General features: G+C 46.9%; 1 protein-coding gene across 1 annotated transcript; it reads left to right on the top strand.

The window, feature by feature from the left end:
• LOC134412779 (uncharacterized) lies at positions 1 to 27,983 on the top strand. The gene is made up of 12 exons (XM_063146789.1): positions 1 to 115; positions 1,858 to 1,937; positions 3,353 to 3,557; positions 6,161 to 6,339; positions 8,270 to 8,435; positions 9,600 to 9,761; positions 10,983 to 11,146; positions 15,032 to 15,213; positions 21,012 to 21,069; positions 23,739 to 23,891; positions 27,117 to 27,317; positions 27,853 to 27,983. The coding sequence occupies exons 1-12, from the start codon at positions 1 to 3 to the stop codon at positions 27,889 to 27,891; spliced, it is 1,704 nt and encodes a 567-aa protein (XP_063002859.1). The 3' UTR covers positions 27,892 to 27,983.

The following is a 27,983-nucleotide window of genomic DNA, read 5'->3' as shown; positions in this document are numbered from 1 at the left end:
ATGGCTGTCGTGGGAGGCGTGGCAAAGGGCAAGCCGTTTGCCCAAAAGACAGAGTACAAGGCACAGATGCGGACTGAGCCCCAACATACGGAACAATTCCTTAGAACTCACAGTTGTCAGTGCCAACAGAAGTCTGTTTCACAGAAGGGAAACTATTTTTCTCTCTTTCCTCTGCCAGCCAACTCATTCTCTCCTTCCAACTCCAGATCTCTTATTCTCTTTAACTGTGCTGACGCTAGGCCTAGGTATCTGCAGAACTGGCATCAAGGGTCATAGTACTCAGGCATCTGCCAAGAACCCACATTGACGTGAACCCCCTGGAATTGCCCCTCGTCTTCTCCACTGCAGCCAGCTTGTTCACCTGCCTCTCGCTCTGGCCTGGGGGCTTTCTTCACGGCCGCGAGTTGGCGCCACCTCCCTCCAAAACCCCGACACCAAGCAGGGAGCGTGGGGTTAATGGCAGCCATCTGGGTACTGGAGCCCTCCCCCTCCCCCCGGCCCTCTTCCGGGTGGAAGGCAACCAGTCGCTGGTCGCCTTCCACCAGCGACTCCCAGGATTGGCTGCGGAGCAATGTCAGGCGGTGACCTCGCTGCCGTTGGAGAAGTTGGGATAAGTCCCAGACGTTTCAACGAGCAGCCTTGCAGGAAAGCCCCATGGAGGCTGCGAAGCTGCGTCTGCGCCATATAATTGATGCAGCGCAGACTCGCAGTCACTGTGGGGCTTTCCCTGCCTATAGACAATGGTGGTGGAAGGGAGGAGGAGCCTCTCTGCCTCTCAAGCAAGCAAGTGGGAGCAATGATGAGAGAGAGGAGGAGGAATAGTAGCAGCTGGTGTCAAGGCTGTGTGTGTGTGTGTGTGTGTGTATGAGAGAGAGAGAGAGAGAGAGAAGGCCTGCTGAGAGTTTCTTCTCCAAGAGCCCTCAGTTTCTGTTGTTTTAAATCTGTTGAAAGGAAAAGGAAAGGAACCTCTCGTGCAAATCACTCGAGTCATTACTGACTCCTAGAGGGCCGCCTGTTTTCGCTGTCATTTTCTTGGCAGACTTTGTAGCGGGGTGGTTTGCCATTGCCTTCCCCAGTCGCAGTTGCCTTGTAGCGGGGTGGTTTGCCATTGCCTTCCCCAATCGCAGTTACCTTGTAGCGGGGTGGTTTGCCATTGCCTTCCCCAGTCGCAGTTACCTTGTAGCGGGGTGGTTTGCCATGGCCTTCCCCAATTGCAGTTACCTTTCCTCGTTTTACCGACCTTGGAAGGATGGAAGGCTGAGTCGACCCGAGCCGGCTGCCTGAGAACCAGCTTCCGCTGGGATCGAACTCAGGCTGCGGGGAAAGTTTTGGCTGCAGTAACTGCCGCTTACCACTCTGCGCCACACGAGGCTCTTCTTTAAATCTGTTGCTATATTTTAAATCTCCCCACTGCTGCTAGGTTTTATTTTTATTATTTATTTATTTGTTTATTTTATGGGGTGTTTTTTAGCTTCTAAACTTCCATATTTTATTTTATCATCATGTATTTTATGGTTGCAGTTGTTGTGAACCGCTCAGAGAGAGCTTTGGTTATTCGGCGTTATAGAAACGAAAGGAATAACTCTGTAATAAAACCTGAAGCCAACTCTGGGTATCTCTACCTCTGGGTATCTCTACCTACAGAAACAGTCCTAAATTCCCAGCATTCCTCGGCCAGCCATGCTGGCTGGGGCACGCTGGGAGTTATAGGGCTATTTTCTTTCTAAATATGCATAGGATTGTGCCCTTATTTATTATTTTATTTATTCCTCTGCTTGTTTGTATTGACCAGGCTTCAAGAACCCTCTTTTCTCTATGCCCCTTGGGTTCCACACGATCCCGGTGTCGTATTACCAGATCCTCCGAGGGTAAACCAGCCTTTTGATCTGTACATAGATGCACTTCGTTATATACCTGATAACGCAACGATCACAAAGGTGAGCTTAGGAATATTTCTGTGGTTACCCACTTCAGTGGACGTAGCTCTTATTAGCATTCCAGACTGCCGCAGGCAGGTTTGCGATTATTGCAGAGGCCTGTTGCACAGGGAACGGTGGCTTTTGGTATGAGCTGCTGTCTGTCCTGCCTGAACTTCGACGCCTCTTGCATCTAGGACCAGCCCAATGAAGGGTCTCTGGTGGGCATCTGGGTTCTGGCCACCCTTTCCTGATCTGCCAGGCTGTGTGTGCATCTGTGGCCTTTGTTTTTGAAACTTCATGCAAATGTTTGAACAGGAAATTCTGCCAGGCGTGACTTCTTGGGAAATACATGCCAGTTAAAATTCTGCCTTCTCTGATTGTAGAGGTAAGAACATAAGAAAATCAGAAGAGCTGTGCTGGATAGAGCAAGGGGAATTCTACACGCCGTACTGAGGGCGCTTCCATGCGCCCCCAGTGCGGCCCCAAAGCGATCGTGTAACTTGCCTGGAGAAGCGACGAGGAAGAGGCGTCCTTGCGGCCGCCGCCGCCACCCACCTACCTCTGACCCGGCTGGGTCGGAGAGCTCGGTGGAAGAAGGCGGGGTGGAGAGCAGAAGAAGCTCTCCACCCTGCCTTCTTCCGCCGAGCTCTCCGTTCCGGCCGGCGAGGAAGTAGGTGGGTGGCGGCGGCGGCAAGGACGCCTCTTCCTCGTTGCTTCTCCAGGCAAGTTACACGATCGCTTTGGGGCCGCACTGGGGGGCGCATGGAAGCGCCCTCAGTACGGCGTGTAGAATCCCCCCAAGAGTCTATCTAGTCCAGCATTCTGCTCACACAGCCAGCCAACTGCCCCTGGGAAACCCACAAGCAGGACTGGAGTGCAGCAAGACCCTTCCGCCCATACTGCCTTGATACTGGAGCTAGCATAGAGGCATCAGGACTAGTAGCCATCGCTGGCCTTCTCCTTCAGGAATTTGTCCAACCTCCTTTTAAAGCCATCCAAATTGGTGACCAACGCTACGACATTTGTCCTGAAACCCCACCGATCAGTTGGGTTTTAGTATTGTAAGAGAGGGAGAAAAAGGTCTCCCAATCAAGGACAACTCCCTTAATTATCTGAATAACAACACGAGGAAGAATGGAAGAATGGTAGTTTATTTTGCTCTTTGCCCCCAAAAACTCAGGGCAGGGACTAAAAATTAAAAACTCAGCTCAGTACATCTCTGAAAGTGTCTGTGTACGTACATCTGTCTGAGATTATAATTCAGGGGTGGGCTACTTGATGTTCTCCAAGTATTTGGAATACAGCTCCCATAATCCCTAAACATTGCCCATGCTGGCAAAGGCTTCTGGGAGCTGTAGTCCAAAACATCTGCATTGCACTAGTTTGGCTACCCGCTAATAGCCTAAACACCAATCTTTTCTCCTCCGCATTAGGTTACCGGTCATTTCAGGAATTCTGTCTCAAGCCATTTGCACCGTATCGTAGCCTTTCCTGTTCTTGAGAGCTCATCTCGAAATCCGGAATTCCAGTACCGAGCGTCAATAAGCGGAGGCGTCTCAGATGGCATAGACAAGAATACTTGGCTTCTGTTTGAAGTCCATACAGTGGATGTAGATTCCAGAGACCTGGTTCTATTAGGTAACTGGACCTAGAAGTCATTGCGCCCCGTCTCCCTGCCTCCTTCCCCTCCTGTGCATGGTTATATTTCCTTTGCATTTCCTCTTGAGTATCTTACGGTGTTTGCTTGAGGGGAGTGGACTACTCTTGCTGAATAGTTCCTTTAAGATAGAGCTCATGTCAGGTGCCGGGGAGGGACAGGCAGAGGTGAACGCAGCCTACATCTAGCATGAGTTGCTGAAGAAACCAATGGAAAACTTCTTTAGAGTTCTGACTGAAAGTCGGTGCAGATTCACCGCCCCACTGACATCGGCAGCCTCCTCTGGAATAATCATAGAATCGTAGGGTGTCTCTACATTAAGGGAAAAAACCCCATGCCTTTACCAAGGTTGTTTCTTCTGGATTATTTCCACATTTATGACACTCCTTTAGACGGGGACCACATGATTTTGAGTTGAAAACTTCCCCTCCTGGCAATGTTATTATGTTCAATGAAACAGCGCCATCTAGTGCTTTAACTACTGGGGACATCCCACTATAATTTTAAATATGGCATTATCTCTGATTTTTTAAAAAGCGATATTACCGCAGAAGAACTTATGCGTCGTGTAAAGGACTCGCAAACTTCTATGAGTGGCTAATCACAAGGAGGTGTAGAACAATTTAAAACAGCAAAACCATTTTTTTAAAAAAAGAAGGACGTTAAGCAGTAAAACATTAAAACGACGAAATTAAAAGGCTAAATTGAAATGATGCACCTTCACACCCTTTCTAGAAGTCGAGAGTCGATCATATTCTTAGGGGAATATATTCCACAGTTTGGGTACAACACAAGGGAAAGCCCATTCACATGCCTCTGCTGATAATGGTGCCATCAAGACAAGACAAGTTCATAATGAGACCGGCAGTCCCTTTAGATAGCCAAGTCCTAAACCGTTTAGGCTTTAAAGGTTAAAATCAATATTTTGAATTGAATGCAGAAAGCAATTGGCAACTAGCGCAGGTTTTTGAAGACAGGTGTAATATAATCCTGATACCATGCAACAATTCCCAGCCTAGATGCCACATTTTGCACAAATTGAACCTTCTGGATGCAGAAGGGTAGCCCCATTGTCGTGATTCCATGAGATGCGAGACAATGAAGAAGTCTGCTGTGTAATCTACAAAGCTTTATTCAACAAATAAACATCTCTTCACACCTGCAGGAAGTGAGAGTGCTAGGAGCTTTCCTCTAAGCTTAATTAGGCTAACTAAGCTAAGCAGTTGCCCTTTCAACTAAAAGGGAGGGTCTCCCGCGCAGTCCAAGAGCCACTTTAGCTCAGGGAGGGTCTTTCTCGAGAACTCTTTGGCGAGTGGCTAGCTTGGCAGACCGCCTGTCACCCACTCGCAAGTCCACTCGCTTGCCCCTGCGGCGGACTCTAGGATCTTTTAACTCCAAAGTCCCTTTCCCCTCTGACAAAGGCGGAGTTACCAGGGACCGGTCGTTGGCATTTTCTCCAATAAGCTCCTGGGAAGATTCCTCCTTGACTCCTGAAGAGTCTTGAAGGATCTCCTACCCCATTTCCTGTCTTGGCTGATAGATTTCTCCTCCTCCTCCTCCTCCACCTCCTCCTCCTCCTCCAGCTGGACATCAGGAAAAACGTCCTGACTGTTAGAGCAGTACGACAATGGAATCAGTTGCCTGTTGAGGTGGTGGGCTCTCCCACACTAGAGGCCTTCAAGAGGCAGCTGAACAACCCTCTGTCAGGGATGCTTTAAGGTGGATTCCTGCATTGAGCAGGGGGTTGGACTCGATGGCCTTGTAGGCCCCTTCCAACTCTACGATTCTATGATTCTATGATTCTCCTCCTCCTCCTTCTTCAGATTCTGAGTTTGATTAACCTCCTGAAACCCCTTCCCCCACACTAGGGAGAACCAGCCTGACTCTAACACCCATACAGAGCACATTGCAGTAGCCTAAGCATGCTGGCTAGAGCTGGCTGACAGTACACAAGTAGGTGAATTCCCCTACTACCACCACTGCTAGCATCTCTTAGGCTCCATCTGTAGCACCCCCTTGAATCTTTAAGGCCTCAAACAAGGGGAAATATCACATGAAGGGTTGGTTTTAGCGATGTGTCTGGAGCAGACACAGCCTAATCAGTCTTGGGCACCAGAATGCACAGAGAGAGAGAGAGAGAAATGTGGATGTGAAAAACGGTGCAGATCTGAGGCCCTACATTTTACTTTGCTGCTGGATACTGAACTAGTTGGATCATTTTAGGCAATTTGGGCTGGCAGATGGCAAATGCAGTTTTTAACTGAGACACATAAACAAGACACCCGGCTAGGGAATATGTGATAGAGGGGAGTCATCATCTAGCTTACTGATCAAGAAAAGAAGCATTTTTCAAGGCCGTGGTGTGCAAAGAAATAATTGAAACCATCAGTCTCGGATACAGCAGGAGGTTTTTGTTTTGTTTTTAAATAAAGAAACAAAAGAAAGCACAAAAATAACCAGAACGATATTCCGCACACCTTTCCGCACACAAAAGTAGACCTATTGATTTCCAGGAGCTGAAAGCCTGTTCGGACGTTTGACATAACCCAACCAATAATCGTCTCCTCTTTGTTGGCGGCTGCAGGAAGCTGTGCAATCCGAGTCTTTAATGCCCAAGGACAACTCAACGTGGGCGGCTTTCAGCTAAAACTGAGAGCCGGCTTGCTGGAGGAAGGACCCTGGTCTCTTACTCCATCTTTGCTGAGTCACCTTCCGGTTGTTTCTGGCTGTACTCTTCTTCTTCGACTCTTGCCGTCGACTCAGGCAAGTCTATCTGTTGACAAGTCCAAACTGCAACGCAATTTATTTATTTAAATTCTATGCCGCCCAATAGCCAAAGCTCCCCGGGCAGTTCGCAAAAAATTAAAACCGCGTGGCCCAGCGTAAAATTTAAACGACGTTTAAAACCACAAAATAAAAAAGTACAACTGGAATAAAACAGAAGAGCAATGCAGATTTCAAATACAGATTTAAAAAGACTTCACCTGGTGCTGGAAGGAATACGACGTTGGTGCCTGGCGAACCTCCCTCGGGAGCTCGTTCCGCAGCTGGGGAGCCACCACAAAGAAGGCCCTCCTCCTGGTAGCCACCTGCCTCACTTCCTTTGGCAGGAGCTCACGGAGAAGGACCCCTGAAGATGGTCTTAGGGTCCAGGCAGGCACATATGGGAGGAGGCGTTCTTTCGGATAACCTGGCCCCAAGCCGTTTAGGGCTTTAAATGTTAATACCAGCACTTTGAATCGGGCCTGGATATGGACTGGCAGCCAATGCAGCTGGAAAAGTATTGTAGTATGTTGGCCACTCCCCTTTAACAATCTTGCTGCCCTGTTTTGAACCCATTGAAGTTTCAGCATGTTCCAGCTGTTTTGGATTCCAGGCACTCCATCTCATTTTCCTGGTTTTCGGTTTCCCCCTCTGCAACAGTCAGTCAGTGTTCCGTGACCATTGGGCAGGGTCAGCCCCCTTTGAGAGGGGCCATAGCTCAGTGATATAACCCCTGCTTTACATGCAGAAGGTCTCAGGTTTGATCTCTGGCATCTCCAGGTAGGTCTGGGAAAGAGCCCTGAAACCCTGGAGAGCCATTGCTGCCGGTCAGTGTTGACAGTATTGGGCTAGTCTGACTCAGTACAAGGCAGATATGTCTATTCCATTGGACTGTTTTGCAGTCTGCACTCCTTTAAGGTACTTCTCTTACACATTTTTTACTACTTCATTTCATTTATTTATTTATTTCATTTCTATCCCACCGAATAGCGAAAGCTTTCTGGGTGGTTCACAAGAATTACAACCCATTTCTGAAGCTCTTCCCTTTTTTTCTCTTGGGCGAGTTACATTTCTTTTAGTCTCACCAGTTTACAGCTTCTGGAAATACCTGATTTGTGACTGGCCATGCCCATCGCAACACAAAGAGAGAGAGAGAGAGAGAGAGAGACCTATGGCAGCCATTTTGTGAGAGCGCCCATGACGCTCCCTCCAAATTCCAAATGTGCCCCCAAAGCTTGGGGAACGTGAATGTTTTCTTTTGCTTTGAGGGTGCAGCCTGGAAGCATCTCCCTTCCGGAGAGGTGGCATAGCTCAATGGTAGAGCACGTGGTCTGCATGCAGAAGGTCCCAGATTAAATCCCCGGCGTCTCCAATTTCAGGATCAGGTAGCAAGTGATGAGAAAGACCCCTGTCTAACCGAGAGGCCGGAGAAACGCCAGTCAGAACAGAGAGCACTGGGTTAGGCAGACAGATAATCTGGCCCAATACAAGGAAGCTTCTTATGTTCAGTGGTACTGATATAGTTACTTGGGTGCATGTGTAGAAAAGAAGCAGATTTAAATGGTCATAGGTGATAGCCCAAAGGAAGAAGGAGACAGATCAGCTCCCATCTGCACAGTCTTCATTTCCAGTGTACTTTTCCTGATAAAGAGGCTCTTCAATTACTCTAATTATCCCATCGGTTATATTAACTGGATGACCGCTTTCCACTTCAACAAAGTCATTCCCAAGTGTTTCGGGTTGGGACACTGTACCGCAGGGAGTGGAGAACACGTGTCCCTCCAGATGTTGGACTGCAACTCCCATCAGCCTTAGCATAGCCAATAGCGAAGAATGATAGGAGTTGCAGTCCAGCGTTATCTGAGGCAGCACACATCCCCCATCTCCGCTCCACTGGTTGAAAGGGTTGGGCTGTTCTTTTCCTCTCTAGATGCCGGTGGCTGCCCCAAGCTACCTGACGGGATACTATTTCACCGATGGAGCGAAACCAAATAATTCAGAGCTGGGGATCATTGCCAGCTTCCAGAAGGACAACAGCTTCCCCGAACGTGTGCTGGATATGGCCGTGCAGTTAAGTCACGAGGCGCAAAGCAGAGGTATGAAGGTGGGCGAGCCGGGTTCATGAAGACCCCCTTTGACCGCTTTGACCCCTTTGACCAGCTGGAGCAGACCTACACCACGGACATAAACTGGCTTGACTTCCTCTTCCTAGGGAGCCCTGGGGTTTGTAGTTTTGTGAGACCGAGCTTGGGATTTGCAACACAACTCTCAGCACTTCCCCAAACAACAATTCCCAGAATCCTCTTGCGGGGGGGGGGGGCACCAGGATAAAAATCACTGCAGTAGGGCATATAATTATGACATGTCTGACAATTTTAAATTTTGGTTTTACATTTTGTGTATTTGTTTTTTAACGTTCAATGTTTTTAACTTTTGTAAAACGCCCAGAGAGCTTCGGCTATGGGGCAGTATATAAATGTAATAAATAAATAAATAAATAAATTTGCAAACATTTTCAGCTGATCACCTTCAGGGCTTTGAACACTGCATGCTCGCAAATTTTGCGAGCCAAAACGAAATGCTCATACACCCCTGTTCAGTTGTTAATAACCACAGCTGCACTCATGTATAGAATATGATTTTGAACATTGAATAGCAGTGTGCGCACATGTATGCTAAATATTGTCGTCATTGTTCATCTGTAATTGAACAGCACTAGTGCATTGATGCACACTAAACCGGCCTTCCCTAGCCTAGTGTAGTGCCTCCAGATGTGTTTGACTGCAACTCCCATCATTCCAAGTGACCATGCTAGCTGGGAATGATCGGAGTTGCAGTCCCAACACATCTAGAGGGCACCAGGTGAAGGACAGCTGCAGTGGACACTAGTGGTTATTCTAAGCATCACTAAAGGGACAATCCTATGTATGTTTAGATGGAACATTAGAAGAGCCCTGCTGGATCAGACCAAGAGTCCATCTAGTCCACCACTGTTCACACAGTGGCCCACCAGCTGTCGGCCAGGGACCAACAAAGCAGGATACGGTGCAACAGCACACTCCCACCCATGTTCCACAGCAAGTGGTGTGTATAGGCTTACTGCCTAGGAAATTCCTACAACTCCCAGCATGCTGGCTGGGGAACGCTGGGAGTTGTAGGACCCCACCCCATCTAAACCTGCATAGGATTGCCCCTTAAGCGGTTCTTGTCCCACTGCTACCAATATTGCTCCACACTTTTTAATTCTTTGTTTTGTGCAGTTCTGCCTGATCAACTGGAAGCCTGGTGCGTGGGAAAATTAGACGAGGGGGGAGATTTGTCACCACAGCGTCTTCTAAAGTGCATTGACTTACATCGTGCAGTCCGCTATCGGCAGGAAGCTGGCCTGCGTGTCCGTATCAAGCAAGCGTTTGGGCTTAAAGGTAGGCGCGGAAGCTGAAAGAACACGATTGGTGGAGGGTTTCTCCCCTTAAAATATACTAAGCAATATTCAGGCTATGATTTGAAGGCACATGAAGCTCAGTGGATCTGGGTCTGGTCAGAGAGGAGACTGTCTGGGGAATCCCCATGGAACTGCTGAGTTCCACAGAAGAAAGGAGAGATACAAATGTAACCATTAAGTAAATACAAGTGGGGTTTGCAACAAAATGTTGCAGCGTGGTGTACTCCTGTTCACTGCATGCCCTCCTCCATGATATCCTGTTCCATTCCCTCTCCCACCTGCCCCCTCTCCCTAAATAGCCAGCCAGCATTCCATATCTGCTGAGCATTCTCAGTCCTCATTGTACTGTTTTTGGGGTTCCCCCTAACTTTTTTTGTACTTCTACAAATGTTGAGGGTTTCCCAATTCTGCCAATACCTCCGTCTTGTGCATGAGTGGTGCCATTTTGGCTGTATAACCAATAGCACTCGTATCTGAACATCAGGAAAAGAGAGGACGGTTGCTTTTTACCATATCTCGGAGTGATAGAACTAGAAGGTTTATTAGTTCAGCCACTCCTTCAATTTTCTCCAACCTGGAACCCTCCAGATGTTTTGGACTTCAGGGCCCATCAGCCCCAGCCAGCATGGCCAATGAGCAAAGATGCTGGAAACATAAGAGCTATGCTGTATGAGATCAAGGGTCCATCTAGTCCAGCATTCTGTTCCCACAGTGGCCAATCAGCTGCCCACAGGAAACTCACACGCAGGACATGAGTGCAGCAACACCTTCCTGTCCATATTCCCCAGCAACTGGTGCACATGGGCTTACTGCCTCTGATATTGGAGGGAGCGTAGAGCCATCAGGACTAGAAGCCATTGACAACGTTGTCCTCTCTGAATTTATCCAAATGAATGCCATCCAAATTGGTGGCAAACGCTATATCTCATGGAAGTGAATTCCATAGTTTAACGCTGTGCTGGGACTTGTAGTCCAAAACAATCTGGACTCACTAGGTTGGAGGAGCCTTACTGTAGAGGAAGTATAGTTGAAATTAGGCTCTTCTGATTTTCTTTCCATGAGTGTCCTGCTTTGTTGGTCCCTGGCTGACAGCTGGTTGGCCACTTGTGGGAACAGAGTGCTAGAATAGATGGACCCTCTTACGTTCTTATGAACCTTTGAATACTGGGGTTAATATACTGTTTTTCCCCCCGTCTACCAGCTGATGGGTATTATGTGAATGCGCTAGCCAGAATCTTGAAGGGGGCTGCAAGCATGCGCTTGCATGAACTGCCGCAACGCTGGGGAGGAGACGAAAAATTCCTGATGCGGCAACTCGACTTCACAAGCCTACAGAGATCGCCACGGTGGACTGACTCTTCTGTGGTATGCAGTTGCTGTGACTCCTGGGTGGGGTGGGGGGAGACGGACATTTTATTTATTTTAGTTATTGCAGTTCTATCCCGCCTTTTTTCCTCCAAGGAACCCAAGGTGGCATACATCCTCCTCCTCAATGTTTGCATTTGTCCTGTAAATGGTTAGGACAGCCTGCAAGAACGGGTAACAATTGGTTTAACCGTTCATGTGAAAATAAATAGCTATGCTTGTCATTGCTTGGGAATAATTTTTGACCAAGCTATGAGGGTCTTCCAGGATTGGGACACACTGAATAATGCCAGGAGTTCAGTTGGATTAAGTGGCCATTTTACTGCAACAAGAAGCCCTTCAAACAGGCCAGCCAAATGGAGTGGATATAGATTTTTTTTTTGTTCTTCTAAAAAATCACACCAAGGGGGCATCAAGTATGTCCTGGGCAGGAGAAACGAATGGTTTCTGGCCTGAAAAAGCTTCGCTAAAGGGATCTAGCACAGTCTAGACCTGTTAAGCTTCGGGTTCTGGACTGATTCTGCATGTGTAATTATTACTTCCTGTTCCAGTTGCTCTTACTTTTCCCAACTAATGAATGTTGTTATTTTTTTAAAAGCAAACAACGCACAGGAATTCACAGATGTCGATCTTGCAATAGAACTTCTTAGTGGCTGGAGAAGGAATTGTGGAATATAGTACAACATTTCCTTCTGCTCCTGCCTTGCAAACACGGTTCTTTCCCGTGCCATCTGCATTTTCACTTTCACTGTCCCAAACATTGTGGCCCTACGAATATAAGAAGTGCCCTGCTGGATCAGACCAAAGATCCATCTAGTTCAGCCTTCCTCAACCTGGGGCGCTCCAGATGTGTTGGACTACAACTCCCAGAATGCCGGGAGATGCAGTCCAACACATCTGGAACGCCCCAGGTTGAGGAAGTCTGATCTAGTCCAGCATTCTGTTCACACAGTGGCCGACCAGCTACCAACCAGGAACCCACAAGTAGGACACAGTGCAACAGTACTTCCCCACCCATGTTCCCCAAGAGAGCAAGAGATTTATACATACTGGGCTATGTTAACTCGTTCAGAGGCTAGAGTGAAGACTCACTCTGTATAAGCAGCATAAAACTGGAGCATATATACAAAATGAAGCTTTTTAAATAAACCTATTCTAAATATTGCTTGGGGCGGGGGGAAGAATGAGAGATGGATACCTCTAGAGATAGCTCCTCTCCTTCCTGGTTATCTGCTAGATTACGTGGTCCTTCTCTGGCTTCTTCCCCCTCTTGAGCAGACCCTTCCTCCAGAGGAGACCTCTGACAGAGAAGCCTCCTGGCAGCTAGGCGTGGATTCCTCCATTGGCTCTGAATTTCCCACTGGTCCAGGGTTCACTGCTGCTTCAGCTTCTGCAGCCCTAGGGGTGAAGTGGGGGGAATCGTGGGTCGAAGTTGTGTGTGTATGAAGCAGAGGGGAGGATTGAGGAGTTGTCAGAAGCCCCTAGCAAGATGTCCTTGGGACAGGATAACTCAGCGGGCTCTTCAAAATGCCGTGCTGTGCTAGAGTTTTTCACAGTGTCCTGTACCTCCTCCTAGGATGAGATCTCCTTGAGTCCCTGGTCTAGCTGAATTTGCTCGCTCTCTGTGCTACCCAGATTGTCCTCTGTTTGGTCCATTGCACCCCCAGGAGCGACCACAGCTCCCATTTTTTTCAGCCTGGCACATTGGATAGCCCTACAGTGCTGTCTGCTTTTCAAGCCAAGCATCTTATGTGTTTGCACGACGAAGGAGCTTGCTCCATCGCCTCCAGAAATTTCCCCGCAGGACTCCGAAAAACCCCCAAACCCCCTCGTTCGCAAAACGAGCGTTTAACTGAGATCAGCTTTCTGTAATATACTGCACAGTTCCTGCTATTTACGATACTCCTGAAACATCCAAACATCTGTTGTGCCCAGAAATGTTAACTGCTGATAACTCTTCCTTGCAACAAAGGAGAGTCAGATTGCTCGTTTGATTGCCTGAGCAAGATTTAAGCTCAGGACTGACGATTCGAAGAGGAGGTTTGAAAGCATCTCTTCGTGCATTTCGTTCGGGGGCGCTGAACCACTTTCCACCCGAGGGCTGGATTTAGTTTTGGTGCAGCTCTTGGGGGCTGCGTTTCAGTGGCAGGTGGGGGGCAAGGGCAAAAGAGACTGGGCCGAAATACCAAAAATACCAGCATATTTCAGCTTAATGCGCTTACTGCCAGTAAATAAGCCTTTGGAGAGGCATTTCAGCCGTTCGGAATGGTGGGGGGAAAACACACAAAAGCCGGGAAACAATTGGGCAAAAGGGGTGGCATTAGTGGAAGGGATTGTGGCCCTCTGGGGAACCACAGAGGGCCAGATTAGGACACAGGCAGACCAAATTTGGACTATGAGCCTGAAGTTCCACATCCCTGATTTAGCTATTCTGGAGTGTGCTGTTAGCAGTCAAGGTCCTCCTCCGCCGTCTTTTCTCCTTAAAATTAATCATCACCAACATAATCAACACCACACCATTACCTGGCCATAATTTTCTACAGATATCCATGTGTTACAAGGATAACTCCAGGTTAGCTTTCTTTTGTGTTATTATTTCCCCATGATTAAGAAGACTTTGTGTTTACTTTTTTAAATTGTTCTTGTTTTTTGTGGTCTAGGGTTTATTTTTCCTATATAAGACATGCCTTAAAAGCCAACGATGGAGCTCAGCATAAGGGTGAAGACAGGCATAACATCCTTAAAGCAATGGGCCTGGGTTGGAAGCGCCATCGACTTGTTCCTCCCAAATGTACCTATTCCTTTCCAGGGATCAGTCCTGAAAAACTAGTTTTGCAAGGTTCAAAACCAGCTGTGAATGGCACTGATTGGCTACAGTCAGCTGTGGGGTTGCTGATTGGTTAGTACCAGCCGTGGGGATCACTGATTGGCTAGTGCCCACGATGTCACCAACACACACTCATACACAACCTGCAAATTCCTGTTTTACCACTGTTTTTAAAATGGATGCAGATTACTATTATTATAGTTATTATGACTTATTTATTTACAATATTTATATACTGCTCAATATCGTAAACAGATTCTGAAGCAGTGAACATAGGTATAAAAAGTAAAAAAGAAAGAAGATTTTAAAAAGCAAATTAAAATGGTTCAATTTAAAATAAAGAAACCAGAAAAACAGCGGCTGGTCAGTTGAGGACGGCTTCTCGAAACGGAGATGTTTTCAGGAGGCGCCGGAAGCAGCCTTGTGTTGGTGCCTGCCTGACCTCCAGGGGCAGGGAGTTCCACAGGGAAGGGGCCACCACACTAAAGGCTCTTCTCCTGGTGGATTCCAAAAGGGTCACAGGTCCACGTGGAACCACCAGGAGTCTGCCCTCTGATGCCCTCAGTGATCGGGCAGGTTGGTAAGGCTCAAGAGACTTATTATGGCTTAAGAGGCTTAATTTTAAAATACAGAAAGAAAAGAATGGATTTATAGACATAAATGCACAAGTGCCTTTTAAAAATAACTTTTCAAGGTGACTGCTCACCTGTAGCGGGCAGGAAAACAGCATTAGTAGCTGATCCAGCATTCACCTTGGTTGTATGTTTGCTTGCAAAGCGATCTTCCCACGGGTGAAGAATCTGTTGTGAGGATTGCTTAAATACTTGTGTCCTTTTTCACCCTTTGATGTAAATATTTTTCACAAATCAATTCCCCCCCTGTAGTTTTGCAGAAGGGGAAAAAGATAGAACCGGAAGCTTGGAATGTTGCATTTCTGAAAACCCCTTGGTTTCCCTCATTCTCATGTCACTGCATTTGTCTTTTTAAAATAACTCCTTGGGTTTGGTGCACCTGTTCTTCGTTTTGCGTCCGTCTAAATGCCCGGTGCTTTGTTGTAGGTTTTGCATCCTCATCTCGATGATCACAGCGTCCTTCTGGTCCAGGTATATGGGTTGGATGTTCTTTATACCCCAGATCCAAGCGGACAGAGGCCAGGTGAAGTAGCTCCACATTCTGGTCAGGCCCTTGAACTCAATGCACAGTCGCAGCTGGGGTGGACGGCTCTTCCGCTCTTTGACAGGTGAGCTCAAGAAAATAGACATCGCCATGCTTGATTTTTTTTAGACTTGTAGCACAATCCTATCCATGTTTACTGAGAACGATGTCCCATTGTTTTCAGCACGCTTTATCTCCGGGTAGGTGCCCATAGGATTGCAGACTTAGGTTTTTATGTGTTTCTCTTGAGCCATGCGGTGTTACTGTGTTTTATGCCTATCTACACCTGTTGCTGGGGAACATGGGCAGGAGGGTGCTGTGGCGCTCGTGTCCTGCTTGTGGCTTTCCTGTGGACAGCTGGTTGGCCACCGTGTGAACAGAATGCTGGACTAGATGGACCCTTGTGGACAGGGAGACATTTTTCTCTCTCTCTCTCAGGGTCAACCCATGAAACTGATGGGTGGGAGATCCAGGACAAATAAAAGCAAGGACTTCTTCACACAGCGCAGAGTTAAATGATGGAACTCTCTACCACAAGATGTAGGGATGGCCACCAATCTGGATGGCTTCAAAAAGGGGTTGGATCAATTCCTGGAGGCGAAGGCTATCCATGGCTACTAGCCTTGATGATTGTGTGCTATCTCCAGTATTCGAGGCAATAAGCCTGTGTGCACCAGTTGCTGGGGAACATGGGCGGGAGGGTGCTGTTGCACCATGTCCTGCTTGTTTATCCAATGCCGATGGCTGGTTGGCCACTGTGTGAACAGAGTGCTGGACTAGATGGACCCTTGGTCTGATCCAGCAGGGCTCTTCTGATGTTCTTATGATCCAGCAGGGCTCCTCTGATGTTCTTAACTTGGGTGGGAAGGTGCTGTTGCACTGATATCCTTCTTGTGGGTTTCCTGTGGGCAGCTGTGGAGGTGATGGTGACCAGGTGGCCTCCACATGTGCTGTTGCTTCTGGGGGAAGTGGAGTCATCGAAGATCTGTGCTGAGGGCAATTCCATCCCCTACCCTGCCTGATTTAGAAGGGCGAACCTCCTCTGGTTGCCACTATTAAGCAAATAAAAGTCGGGATCCCTGCAAATCGTCCCGTGATCTACCAGTAGATTCTGACCTACCTTCTCCCCTACCTGTACTCTGCGCTATCTGTACTCTGCCTAAATGCACCAATTGCTGGGGAACATGGGCAGGAGAGTGCTGTTGCACCTGCATCCTGCTTGTGGGTCCTTGTACAACAGCTGGTTGGCCACTGTGTGAACAGAGTGCTGGACTAGATGGACCCTTGGTCTGATCCACCATGGCTCTTCTTAAGTTCTTATGTTTTCCTCTTCCCCCATTGGAACTCCCCATTTCCTGCTCCTCCGAGGTCACTTTTCTGATGCAATCAGATCTCCAACTTCCAAGTTCCGAGTGCTGTCTCCAACCTCGGAAGGGTTTTCCGAACATTCTTATGTTCTACAGGACACTCTCCCAAGGACCATAGGATTGCTCTCTCCAATGTTGGAAGTGTTAGGCCACTTACCTTGCATGGAAAAGTCCACATTTATTCATCGACTTTAAAAGTCCACATTTATTCATCGACTTTAAAAGTCCACATTTATCCAGCGACTTTAAAAGTCCATATTTATTCAGCGACTTTAAAAGTCCACATTTATTCAGCGACTTTAAAAGTCCACATTTATCCAGCGACTTTAAAAGTCCACATTTATTCAGATACTTCAAAAGTCCACATTTATCCAGCTACTTTACTTATGACAGAAATGGAAGAATCGGTGAAAGCTTTTAAAATAATCTGAGTATCCTTTCCTTTCCTGTTTCTCAAATATTTCTACAGCTTTAAAAAAAAAAGAAAAAGTTTTCGCCTTTTTTTAACTGGATTTTTCAAACATTCGGGGCGGGCAGGCAGGGGATCATACAAAGAGTAGTAAATTCATATGCAGGAAACTGACTGCAAAGAGCAATTAGTCCTTCATTAATATGCAAATTCGGCCCAATGCAAATTCATCTATGTATGCGGTTTAAATATGCAAGCCAGTCTTGCTGTGCTAGAAAACCCAGATGCTTTTATTAACTTTGAAATTGAGGGATTTGGTTAATGATATTGTTGACAAGAAAAACTTGAATAAATTTGACGACTGCCGTCTTCCGTATTAGCAGAGGCCTGTGGAAAAATAAGAAATCCCGAGTAAAGTGCCAATTTTATTTGGTAATTTTTGTATTACCAAACTAGGAATAAATGTCAGATATGAAGTAATGGTGCTAAATCTCCTAATGTAGCTATCCCTAGACTTAAAACCATTCCCCAAAGATACAGCCATTTCCCCCCCTTAAAAGTTTGTTTTTATCCGGAGGGCAAAGCCATCTGCATAAACTCTAGGAATAACACCCCGCCTGGAGATTTAATATCAGCAAGTTAGATCATTTTCATTCGGAGGAAATACATGCGCCTTAGACATTTAAAAGATGCCAGAACTTTTACAAGTTATTCTTATCAGGAGCTCCTTCTATCCCTTTGTTCTGGAATTGTCATCCTTTTATTCACTAATTTTATAGAGAATCAATAAGATGGTGTTGACTACTTTTTGCCGCTCTGTGTTTTTCTGTGGTCTTCTCCCGTGCTTTCTCAGCCCCCTCCTGTCCAGCGCAACGTAAGAAGCTGTTCTTCCGGCCGCTAGGTAATACAGATCAGGGTTACAGCTGGCCTTTGTGTTTACAGAAATAGAGATCAGCCATTGCTCCTGCCTCCCAAGGGCTTGCCTTCATGGCACCGCATTGCTGCCACTTTCAGGAAAACCCCATGCTTTCCCTGCTGCAGGGTGGCCGCGGGTAATCCCGATGGCAGGAGGCAGCGTGGGCCTTCCAGCAGCAATTCAGCTCGCTGGACCCGCCCTCTGCCCGGCTTCCAGCGACCAATCAGAGGTCGCCTTCAGCCCAGAGCAAGGTCAGACGCTGGAAGAGCCGTGGTGACCCGCTCCAGCCTAAAAAGTCAGGGTAAGTCCCCAACTTTTTAAACGTGCAGCTTTGCAGGAAAGTCCCGCAGTGGCAGGGAATTGGCGGCTGCGTCGTATAACCGACGCAGCGCCACCGCACAGCCACCTTGGGGCTTTTAAAATGTATAGACAGCCCCCGAAATGCCTTGCTAGGTGTAATCGGATAACCTGCAACACCTAATTCATCCAGGCTGCAAATCTCTATTTTGAGACTGGGTCTCTTGCTAAACTGCACACCTCAGGGCTATAATACCTGGCCAGTTTGGGGGACTTGGTTTCTTCCCCTATCCCCTGCTTTTTTGCCAGGTGAAGAGTCCCAAAATGGCTGCCATTAGAGGCGTAGCTAGTAACCTACCGAAAAGCCTGAGCAGAAGTCAGAGGTAGGGTCTGAGCCTGGGGACATGAACCAGCACCTTTTTCAGCACTGGGAGAAACCACTTTCACAGAAGGCAAACTTATTCTCTCTCCCCACCACATTCTGCCAGCCAACTCATTCCCTCTGTCTGTCTCTCTCTCTCTCTCTCTCTCTCTCTCTCTCTGTGGATCACCACCCAAAGTGGGATGGGTAAGGCTCTCAGAAAGGCATGCAGGGGGATATTGGTGCCTGCCTGCATCACTTTGCCTGCCCTCGCTTTAGAATTGGGTCGGCAAGTACCTCTCTCTTACAAAACCCAAGAGGGGAAAATGCAATTTGTCTTTGGAGACAAGTGTAAGGTTTGGACGGGACCCTTCCTTGCCTGGGAATGCCGCAACCCAAGACATGCTTCTGGGATGCGGCAGGGTGCCGCACCGCTGTTTGCAAAGCCGCTGAAATCGAAAACTAACTGAGGAGAAGCAAATAGATTATGGTGCTCCCCGAACGGCTGTTTGGTTCCTGTGACTTCTTGGCACAGCTGTTTGGGATATAAATCCTGACAGTCTGAAACAGTGAGTTTCTAAATCCTCAACGTGCTAAGCTAGGCAAAGAACCTTTGGAACAGTTAAGATGGCCCGGGTGGCGTGTGTGTGTGTGTGTGTTGTATCGAGGTCTGTGCAGCAGGCTTGGCTCTCTAGCTCACGGCTACGGTATTTAAAGTTGCCGACGTAAGCGTCCTTTGCGGGCCAAGGCTGTGCGTACTCTGCTCTGGAAAAATACAAATCCGCAGCGGCGGAAGACAAATTCTGCGAAGGGGCTGTCCCCACAGCACAAGCGTCCTTTTAATCAGCAATATCTTTGGGGTGCCGATGGAGCGGTTTTAGGCAGAAACGGAGCTGTGCCCCACAGGATCAGCCTGAGATGTTTTGAGGCATTCTCAGTACTGTGTCTGTTTGCACCACATGCTAACCCGTACTCAGTGGTTGAGCGTGGGTTGTTTGTTGAACGGTGGGTTGCTGTGGTGGGTTAGCATGTTGTCTGAACCCAGGACATTTTCCACAGGGGGGCTCGTTAACCGGGCAGCGTGGCTTGTTAATCGCCCTGAACAACATGACAACAAAGCACGTGTCCTCGAGGTGGCTTGTTTGAGAAGAATAAGCCATGCTGCATGGCTAACAAGCCACCCTGCGGAAAATGTCCTGGGTTCAGACAACACGCTAACCCAGGGTTCAACAAACAACCCACACTCAGTGGGGGTTAGCATGCTGTGCGAACCTAGTCATTGGGTGCGCCCCCCCCCCATTTAATAAATAAGCCTTTAAATTTAAACTGCCTCCCCACTGAATGGCCAATTGCAGCTGGTGCGCCTTTGGTTCCATCACTCAGTCTCTGCCAGAGCTAAGCTGCAGGGGTGGGGGGCACCCATCAAGGGAGAAGCAGGAGCCTGAATGGGCCAGACTCCCATGTATACCTGTCTGGATTCTAAGACAATCTTCAAAGAACCTCCTCCAGCTGTCCCCACCAAATGAGGCGAAGCATGTGGCCATTAAAGGAAGGGCCCTCTTAGTGGTGGCTCCCCGTTCGTAGAACCCCTTCCCCGGAGAGGCTCACCTGGCACTGGCATTGCGGTCTTTTGGCCCCAACTGATGGCCTTTTCATTTTCCCTGGCTTTCACCCCATCATCTTTGTTTTAAAAGCTGTTTTTCTGTGTCTTTCAATCTTTACAATGCTTCTGTATTTTACTCAGGTTTTGATCCGCTTCTAAACTTTTAAAGGTTTTGTATTATATTTTATTGCCTTGTGTTTTATGGATATTTTTTTTTAGTGGGAGATTAAATATTTTTAAAAAGATGTTAACCACATCGATAGGAAGTTCACCTGAGCTCACCCTGTGCCAGGTGGGATTTGAGCAGTGGAGGCTGGTGCCTCCAATTTTGGTGGGGCAGTAATTCCATCCTGAGCTTTGGTCAGAATTAGCCAAAACTCTAAAGGGTCTATCTAAGGCTTTGAACTCTGCCCCCAAAATGGTTTCAGCACCTTGGACAGCTCTTTTAGAGTTCTGGCTGTTTTTGACTAAAACCCAGAATGGAATCATAGCCCCACCGAAATCCAACCAACACTCGAGAAAAATGCTGTTTGGGCTAGTTGCCCAGAAGTCTATATTGTGGTTTCTAAACTCCCTGCATGCTTTCAATTCAGTGGTCTTGAGGAAAAATATAACCGTATAATAATAGTAATAACTTCAGGGGTCTCTTTCTGCTAACTTGATAACATATATATATATATATATATATATATATATATATGAGATTAATAACCACTCCTACTGGCTTGGAGTTTATTAGCTCAAGGAGTATTTATTACCTCATAAGCACAAAAGCCCCTCTGGTTACCATCTAATTAAACTCCAATTCGGCGTATGCATTATCGCCGGGGGTGAGGGAGGAGAGCTGAATTAAAACTTCAGAAGAAAAGAGCAGGAACCTGAGACTGGGAGTCATTTCTATCTTGTTTCACGCTGCATTTTGTTTTGTAGGAGCTGTGTGAGAAGTGGAGTGCACAGCGCCCCGTTGTTTCAGGGGGTGCCGAGCGGCGTAAGTACTGACCTTTTTTTCACAGGGCTGGGAGACATAGGGAGGGGAGCGTCTGAATTTCAGCGTTTTCTGAGAACCATCTCTCAGTGAGGGGGGCGCATACACTCTCTTGGCGAGGTTTGCCAAAGTCCTAGCTTGAGCATTCTCCATTACAGATAGGATGTAAATGTAATAAAATACCTATTGAGCTAGACAAGTAGGCTTTTAGCCTCGAATCAAGTGCAACTTTAGTTGATTAACCACTGGGGCCAAAATCTTTTGTTGGTTGATCTAGCCCAGAGGTGGGCAATTTGCCCTCCAGGTGTTTTGGCCTACAACTCCCATTAGCCCCAGCCAGCATTGCCAATAGTGAGGGATGATGGGAGTTGCCCCAAGACATTTTGCTAGCTGTTTTGGCCTACAACTCCCATTAACCTCAGCCAGCATTGCCAATGGTGAGGGATGATGGGAGTTGCCCCAAACATTTTGCTAGCTGAGGCAAAAGACAAGATGCTGCCCTCTCCCATTCCTTGTACTGGGCGGGCAGACAAACCTGCCTTCAACACTAGTCAGGGGGCAACGTTCTCCGCTGAACCTGAAGGCAGCAGAGCTAACTTAGCGGCCGCAAAGTAGACTGCATGCCACACAGTTCTCTCCTTGAACACCTTGCTGCTGCTGCCTCCTAGCATCTGCCGCCTGAGGTGGCTGCCTCACCCTGCCTAAGGGTAGGGCCGACCCTGATGGGAGTTCTGGGTAAAAACAGCTGGAGGACTACAACTTGCCCACCTCTGGCTGTAGCCATTAGGAGACCTAGGAAGCTGCCTTATACTGAGTCAGGTGTTACGTTTCGTGCTATGGATGTAGCCAGAGGGGGTGTGTGTTGTCATATTTATAAGCTGCCCCTCCTTCAATGGGCCTGGGGCGGCTGACATAGAGCATCATCGCACAGGGGGAAATCACTTTTGCTTACCGTCGTTTCTCCGCCCACGCATTTGTCCCTCTTTACTTCCTTTTTTGAAAGAGGAAGTAAACAATGTGCACGTGGCCCATTCAGTGGTCCATTTTGATCCCACTGCTTCTCCTGCATACAGCAATATCCGTCTTTACAAATAAGTTGGATTTACTGGGGGTGGGTGGGGGTGTTGTCAAGGCAAGAAGGCAAGAAGGGGCGGGAGGCAGACGGCGTCGTGAGAGAGACCCACGAAAATCCGTGAGTGCCCAGTAACGAGCGTGCAATGAAACGCTCGCCCGATGATGCTCATAAGGTTGTCTAATTTTCACAAGAAGCTTGTGAGGTAGACTGGTAAACAAACCAGTAAGCTTCAAAACAAACTAGTAAGCTTCATGCCTAAGTGTAGATTTGAACCTAAGTTTTCCTGCCCCACCTCTGTTCGTCAAAACTGATCAGTCTAACCACTACCCCACACTGCATAAAATATTTAAAACAACTATACACCCTAAATCCAGCCCTTTCTGTCCCATCGATAGAGACACAGTACAGTATAGTGGTTAGAGTGTTGGGTTCGGGTTCTAGTCCCCACTCAGCCATGAGGCTCACTGGTTGGCTTTGGGCCAGTCAGTGACTCTCAGCCTAGCCTACCTCACAGGGTTGTTGTGAGGATAAAATAGAGAGGAGGAGGAGGAGGAGGAGGATGGGTGGGATATAAATGTAACAAATACATAAAAGCACTTCCAATGTGAATGAGTTAAATTCATTGAAATTAATGGGAAAGAAAAGGGCTTAACTTTGATCAGGTTGTACCTATAAGGTATAGCACTTACCTGGATGAACAAAATGTTGTTCACAAACATCAGCTCGGCAATTCACACAACAGCCCTATGAGGTAGGCCAATGTTATTACCCTGAGGGTGGCTCAGTGGAAATTGTAAGCAAGGAGCTCTTCTTCATACCCCTTCACCCCTGTTCCACATCACCACTCTGCATGCTGTTTAGCACTGGGAAAGTGCTAGGTGCTGTGCAAAACTCAACATCTCCAGCAAAGTTTGGGAAGCACCCCCTGACTGAAACCCTGGAGAGCCGCCGCCATTCAGTGTAATCCAGCCTTCCCCAACCTGTTGCCCTCCAGGTGTTTTGGACTTCAACACCCATCAGCCCCAGTCAGCATGACCAACGGTCAGGACTCTTGAGAGTTGTCGTCCGAAACATCTGGAAGACCCCAGTTTGGGAAAAGCTGGTGAATACTGAGCTAGAAGGACCCATAGTCCGATTTGGTATAAAGCAGCTTCCTGTTTCCCTAGCCCCTTGCAAGTAGAAAGCTAGCTTAGCAGAAGGGTTTTGTGCATGTATGATTATGAATGTGGGAACATTCAGAAATAGCGTGCTTGCTTGCAGATTCTTGATGTGGCCTGTTCCCAAACTGCCATCACCTGAGCTCCTCTTGGGAGGATTCGTACGGCTAGATTCGTACAAAGAGAGGTGGTCCTTGAAGTATTGAGGTCCCAAGCCGTGAATGAAATAGAAGAGAGGTTGAGTGGCAACAGGAAGTGAGGAAGAATTGTAGCCATGATGCACACAGTTCTCAGTGGAAACGTGGTCTCAGGGTGTGCATGATTATCAAAGCAACGGCCCTTGGCTCATAACAAGTCAGAGAACTCTGACCCGTATCGTTTCAAACGTCATACGTTGGGTTTCCTTCTCGAAAGTATACTATTTTCAATATGTTTGCAAGGAATTTCTTCAGCGCGTACGCTCCCGACCTGTGAAGGAGGTTATGGCTGAAGGTTTGCGGAACAAGAGGCTAAAGCTTCTCGCGACGTACGGCAGCGTCATCGTTGAATTATGGGATGGCCACTACTTCGATGGCGACTGCCATGAGTTGCTTGTAAGTTTGACGTTTTGTGCGATGATAAATCCATGCCGCCGTGCCTGTGCTTTGAAGCTTCTTGCATGCATCTGTCTGGTTCTTGTTGCTTATATTTTAGTTGTTTAAGTAGTTTGTATCTCATTTTTCAGCACGAGCTGCTGCCAGGCTAGCTCAGCTATCCCCAACCTAAAGTCCCCCAGATGTGGCCATTGCAGGCCAGCACATCTGGGGAGGCACCAGGTTGGGAAAGGGTGGGCTAGCTCCTAAATCCAAAGGCTCTCCTCTACCCCTTTTATCCTCACAACCACCCTGTAAGGTAGGTTAAGTTGAGAGGCAGTGACTGCCCCAACGTTACCCAGTGAGGTTCTCATGCAGAGACACAGCAGGGCAGCCTCCTCTGTGCTTGGGTGACGTGGGCCAATTTAGGGTTGGGGAATCAGTGGCCTCCAGATGTGGCTGCACTGCAACTCCCATCAGCCCCAGCCAGCACAGTCAATGGTTGGGGATGATGGGTGTTGTAGTGGAAGATTCCCCAGCTGTGCTTTAATTCTTTGTTTTCTCACAACAAATAAAAGCTCTCTCAAGACCGACACACAGCTTGGGCTTTCTTGTGCTGCAGAATAAAACTATTAATTCATGAATATTTATTTATTTAAAGCATTTTTACCCTGTTCGTGAGTCAAAGAAAGGCTCCCAGAGTGACTTCTATACCGGCAGTAAAAAACTCCCTGACTGCAGGCTTACAGTCTGAAAGACACAACACGAAAGGAAAAGAGGATGGAGAGGGAAGAGGAAAAAAGCAACACAAAAGAATCTTCCTTATACTGAGTGCACCTCGCACAGTATTGTCAATGTTGACTTGTAGTGGCTCTCCAGGGTTTCAGGCAGGGATCTTTCCCAGCCCACGCTGGAGAGGGTGGAATTGAACCTGGGACCTTCTGCCTGCAAAGCATGTGCTCTACCTGTGAGCTACAGCCCTTCCCCTCAGGCAACTGTCATTAAAGTCAAATAGTAGTTCTTATAACGACCAGCTGAAATAGAAATATTTCAGGGAGAGGAGCTCATTGATGGAGCCAGTCTTTCAGCAGGGCTGATGGAGTGGCCCTGCTTCCCAGCTTCTCATCGCATCCTCTGTCACAGAGCCTGATGGAAATAATAATAATAATAATAATAATAATAATAATAATAATAATACAAACTGTTTTATCACCAGCTTAACTACTAAAAATCAGAGCTGGGTTGTGAAGAGAGGGTGCTAGACTATTTTTAATATGCTTAATTACATAAGAACATGGCTGGGAGCAGTGTGGTGTTGACTCAATGAAAAAAAGAGAGCCTCTTATTGGGCTCAAGGGTGCAAGAAACTGCCTTTTGCATTAGCGAAAAAGTAGGCTACTTAGTATGTGAGAGTTCGATTTCTTTTTGTAGATGGTACTTTAGGGGATTTTAAAGATATGCTCCAAATGAGTGGCTTTTAGCATCTTGCAAGAGTTCTTTTAACTGCACTTGCAATGAACCCTCAGACATTGGCACTTAACTTATTGCCAGTCCATAGAGGTTGGCTGTTGGGGGATCTCTGCTTTTGTCTTCTTCCCTTCGAATTAAACCACATAAATTATTACGACAAAGCCGTGTGTGACAACAGCAAAGCATTCATCAGGGTTCAACAGTTTTAAACTGGTAGGTGTGAAGAAAACCCTCCTTCACGAGATTGGCATTAAAAAAAAAAATGGGTCGCTAAGATCCCTGACGAGGGATCGTAGCCAATGTTAGTCCTACTTACAAGTAGACCCATTGAAATTATTGGTATTTGAGATTAACTCAAGTCCCATTCATTTCAATGGGTCTACTCTAAGGAGGGCTAACATTGGATAAAGCCCAAGAGAAGTGCAGTGGAATGGAGTTGAGTTGGAAAAACACATTTGTTTTAAGGAATGGAAACTTTTAGTAATGGAACAACAAATATAGTGAAGTTCAGGCTCAAATGTTGAGTTTGCTGTAATGTTATGGGTCTTGGCAAATGTCAGAACTCTTAAAAAAAAAAAAAGAAGCTTCCAAGGTGCTGAATCATAGGCCCCAAGCTAGATTCAGCACCTTGGATAGCTCCGAGTTCTGGCTTGTTCTGACTAAAACCCAGAACGGATTCACAGCCCCACCCAAATTGGTGCCACCAAGACTCCACTGACCATGTGTCAGAAACCAGTCCTGTTATTTGTTGCTGTGGATCGTTGTTTGACCAAAAAGCAATCACACTGAACTTTCAGGTTTAAAATGTTTAATTGCTATAGCATGTTACCGATGACTGGAAGATGTTCTACAGCCAGAACATCTCAGGCCAGTGGGCGCGTTTGCATGGAATGGTAAGCCAGGATACTGGAATATCCTGGTTTATCATAATTGCAGTAATCTAACTTGGAGGTTACCAGAGCATGGACAACTGAAGCCAGGTTATCCCTGTCTAGATAGGGGCGTAGCTGGGCCACCAACCGGAGTTTGTAGAAGGCACTCCGTGCCACTGAGGTCCCCTGAGCCTCAAGTGACAATGATGGGTCTAAAAGGACCCCCAAGCTACGAACCTGCTCCTTCAGGGTGAGTGCAATCCCATCCAGAACCGGTAGAACACCCCCCATCCTGTCAGCGGAATCACCTACTAACAGCATCTCAGTCTTGTCTGGATTGAGTCTCAGTTTATTAGCCCTCATCCAGTCCATTGTCGCAGCCAGGCACCGATTCAACACATCCACAACCTCACTTGTCACCTTCCACTAGTGCAAGTGGATAGCAAACGGAAAAAAAAAGTATTTATTTAGAGTGTTGTCCAAGCACATTGCTCCCTTCACAAGCCAGGATTCGTAAACCAAGATCAAACCCTGGTTTGCTGTTCTGGCTTGGAAAGAGAGCAAGAGGCCAGGATTGCCGGCTCAGACAGGCTAAACAAGTGATCTCTAATGTTTTTTGCCCACTCACACTAACAGGACAGAGGCAAGCAGAAGGAAACAGATATGTAGCTTCTCATTCATGGTAAGTCAGAATTCTCCAGGCCTGGCTTCTGTGAACGGAACCAGTAAATCATGAAGAGTAGGTGTGTCATTTGGTCTCGGATGAGCTTTTAGTTTAACGTATTTTCTGATGGCATGCTAGAGTGCCCTGGTTACAGTTTGGGAATTGTAGTCCAGAGTGTATACACAGAACTACGATGGTACTAACATCCTACGATTTACCTTTTCAATCACGTCAATGTAGGTTCTAAATGACCTCTTATCCATTGGCAAAATAAGGAAGTTTTTGGAAACCCAAGCAAGCAAGAATGGCAAGGACATGTCACAGCTTCTTCTGAAAACACTGGATAAAAAATTAAGAAAACTGGGTCGCAGCAGCCTTGAATATCGGCAGCAAGAAGATTTTTACAAGCAAGCAATGGGGAATGCCTTTTACAATATTGTGGTGAGTGCAGAAACGGTGAACACATATAATATACTGCAAAGCTTTCAACATTTATTTGAAATATAATAGACGGAGAAATTTCAGCTGCTCTGGAGATCTCAGGGTCAAGCTACAAAAGATGTTCGGTGCATCTTTGCATCTAATGTGCAGGGTTTTGAGCTGAGGATTTTTTTAAGCATAAAGCAAAAGTAGTTCTTTTTTTAATTGTTGTTAATTAATTTCCCAAAAATAAAGACAAAAAAAATGCATCTAATTTAAGTCTCGTTATTGGCAGAGAGCAGTACATTTAACATTTCCCCCTTTTACTTTACAGACAAAAATATAGATGGAATCCATTGGATGCCTGCAGGTTTTCCTTATGGTTGTTCATAATAAAAAAAATGTATTTAGTCTCTTTTCCATTATCTGAGAAAAGGCTTTGACAAATATTTCTGTGTTATGTCCTTGATTTGTACCGTGCATCCAGTTCTGATCCCCTGGACTAGATTCTATCGTTTCATCTGACTAAACAAGTGTAATGTTCATTACATTTCAGGAAACGGCGCTCTTGAATGCAGGATATGGCCCATTATGACTGATCTTCTTGAAGACAGCGCAAGGAAAGAGGACACGGCTAGGTATCATAAGCATTTTTAGCCTCTCACTACAGCCAAGTGCTTTATACAA

Source organism: Elgaria multicarinata, chromosome 22 (genome assembly GCF_023053635.1).
Source record: "Elgaria multicarinata webbii isolate HBS135686 ecotype San Diego chromosome 22, rElgMul1.1.pri, whole genome shotgun sequence".
Taxonomy (NCBI): Eukaryota; Metazoa; Chordata; class Lepidosauria; order Squamata; family Anguidae; genus Elgaria; species Elgaria multicarinata.
The sequence above is the reverse complement of the archived record's forward strand: the minus strand, read 5'-3'. Positions and strand labels throughout refer to the sequence as shown.

Bases quoted from the DNA above. Each gene is read 5' to 3' on its own strand.
- LOC134412779 (XM_063146789.1), top strand. From the start codon at position 1: ATGGCTGTCGTGGGAGGCGTGGCAAAGGGCAAGCCGTTTGCCCAAAAG. The intron at 9,762-10,982 runs GTAGGCGCGGAA...CCCGTCTACCAG, and splicing joins GCAAGCGTTTGGGCTTAAAG to CTGATGGGTATTATGTGAAT. The intron at 23,892-27,116 runs GTAAGTTTGACG...ACGTCAATGTAG, and splicing joins GCGACTGCCATGAGTTGCTT to GTTCTAAATGACCTCTTATC.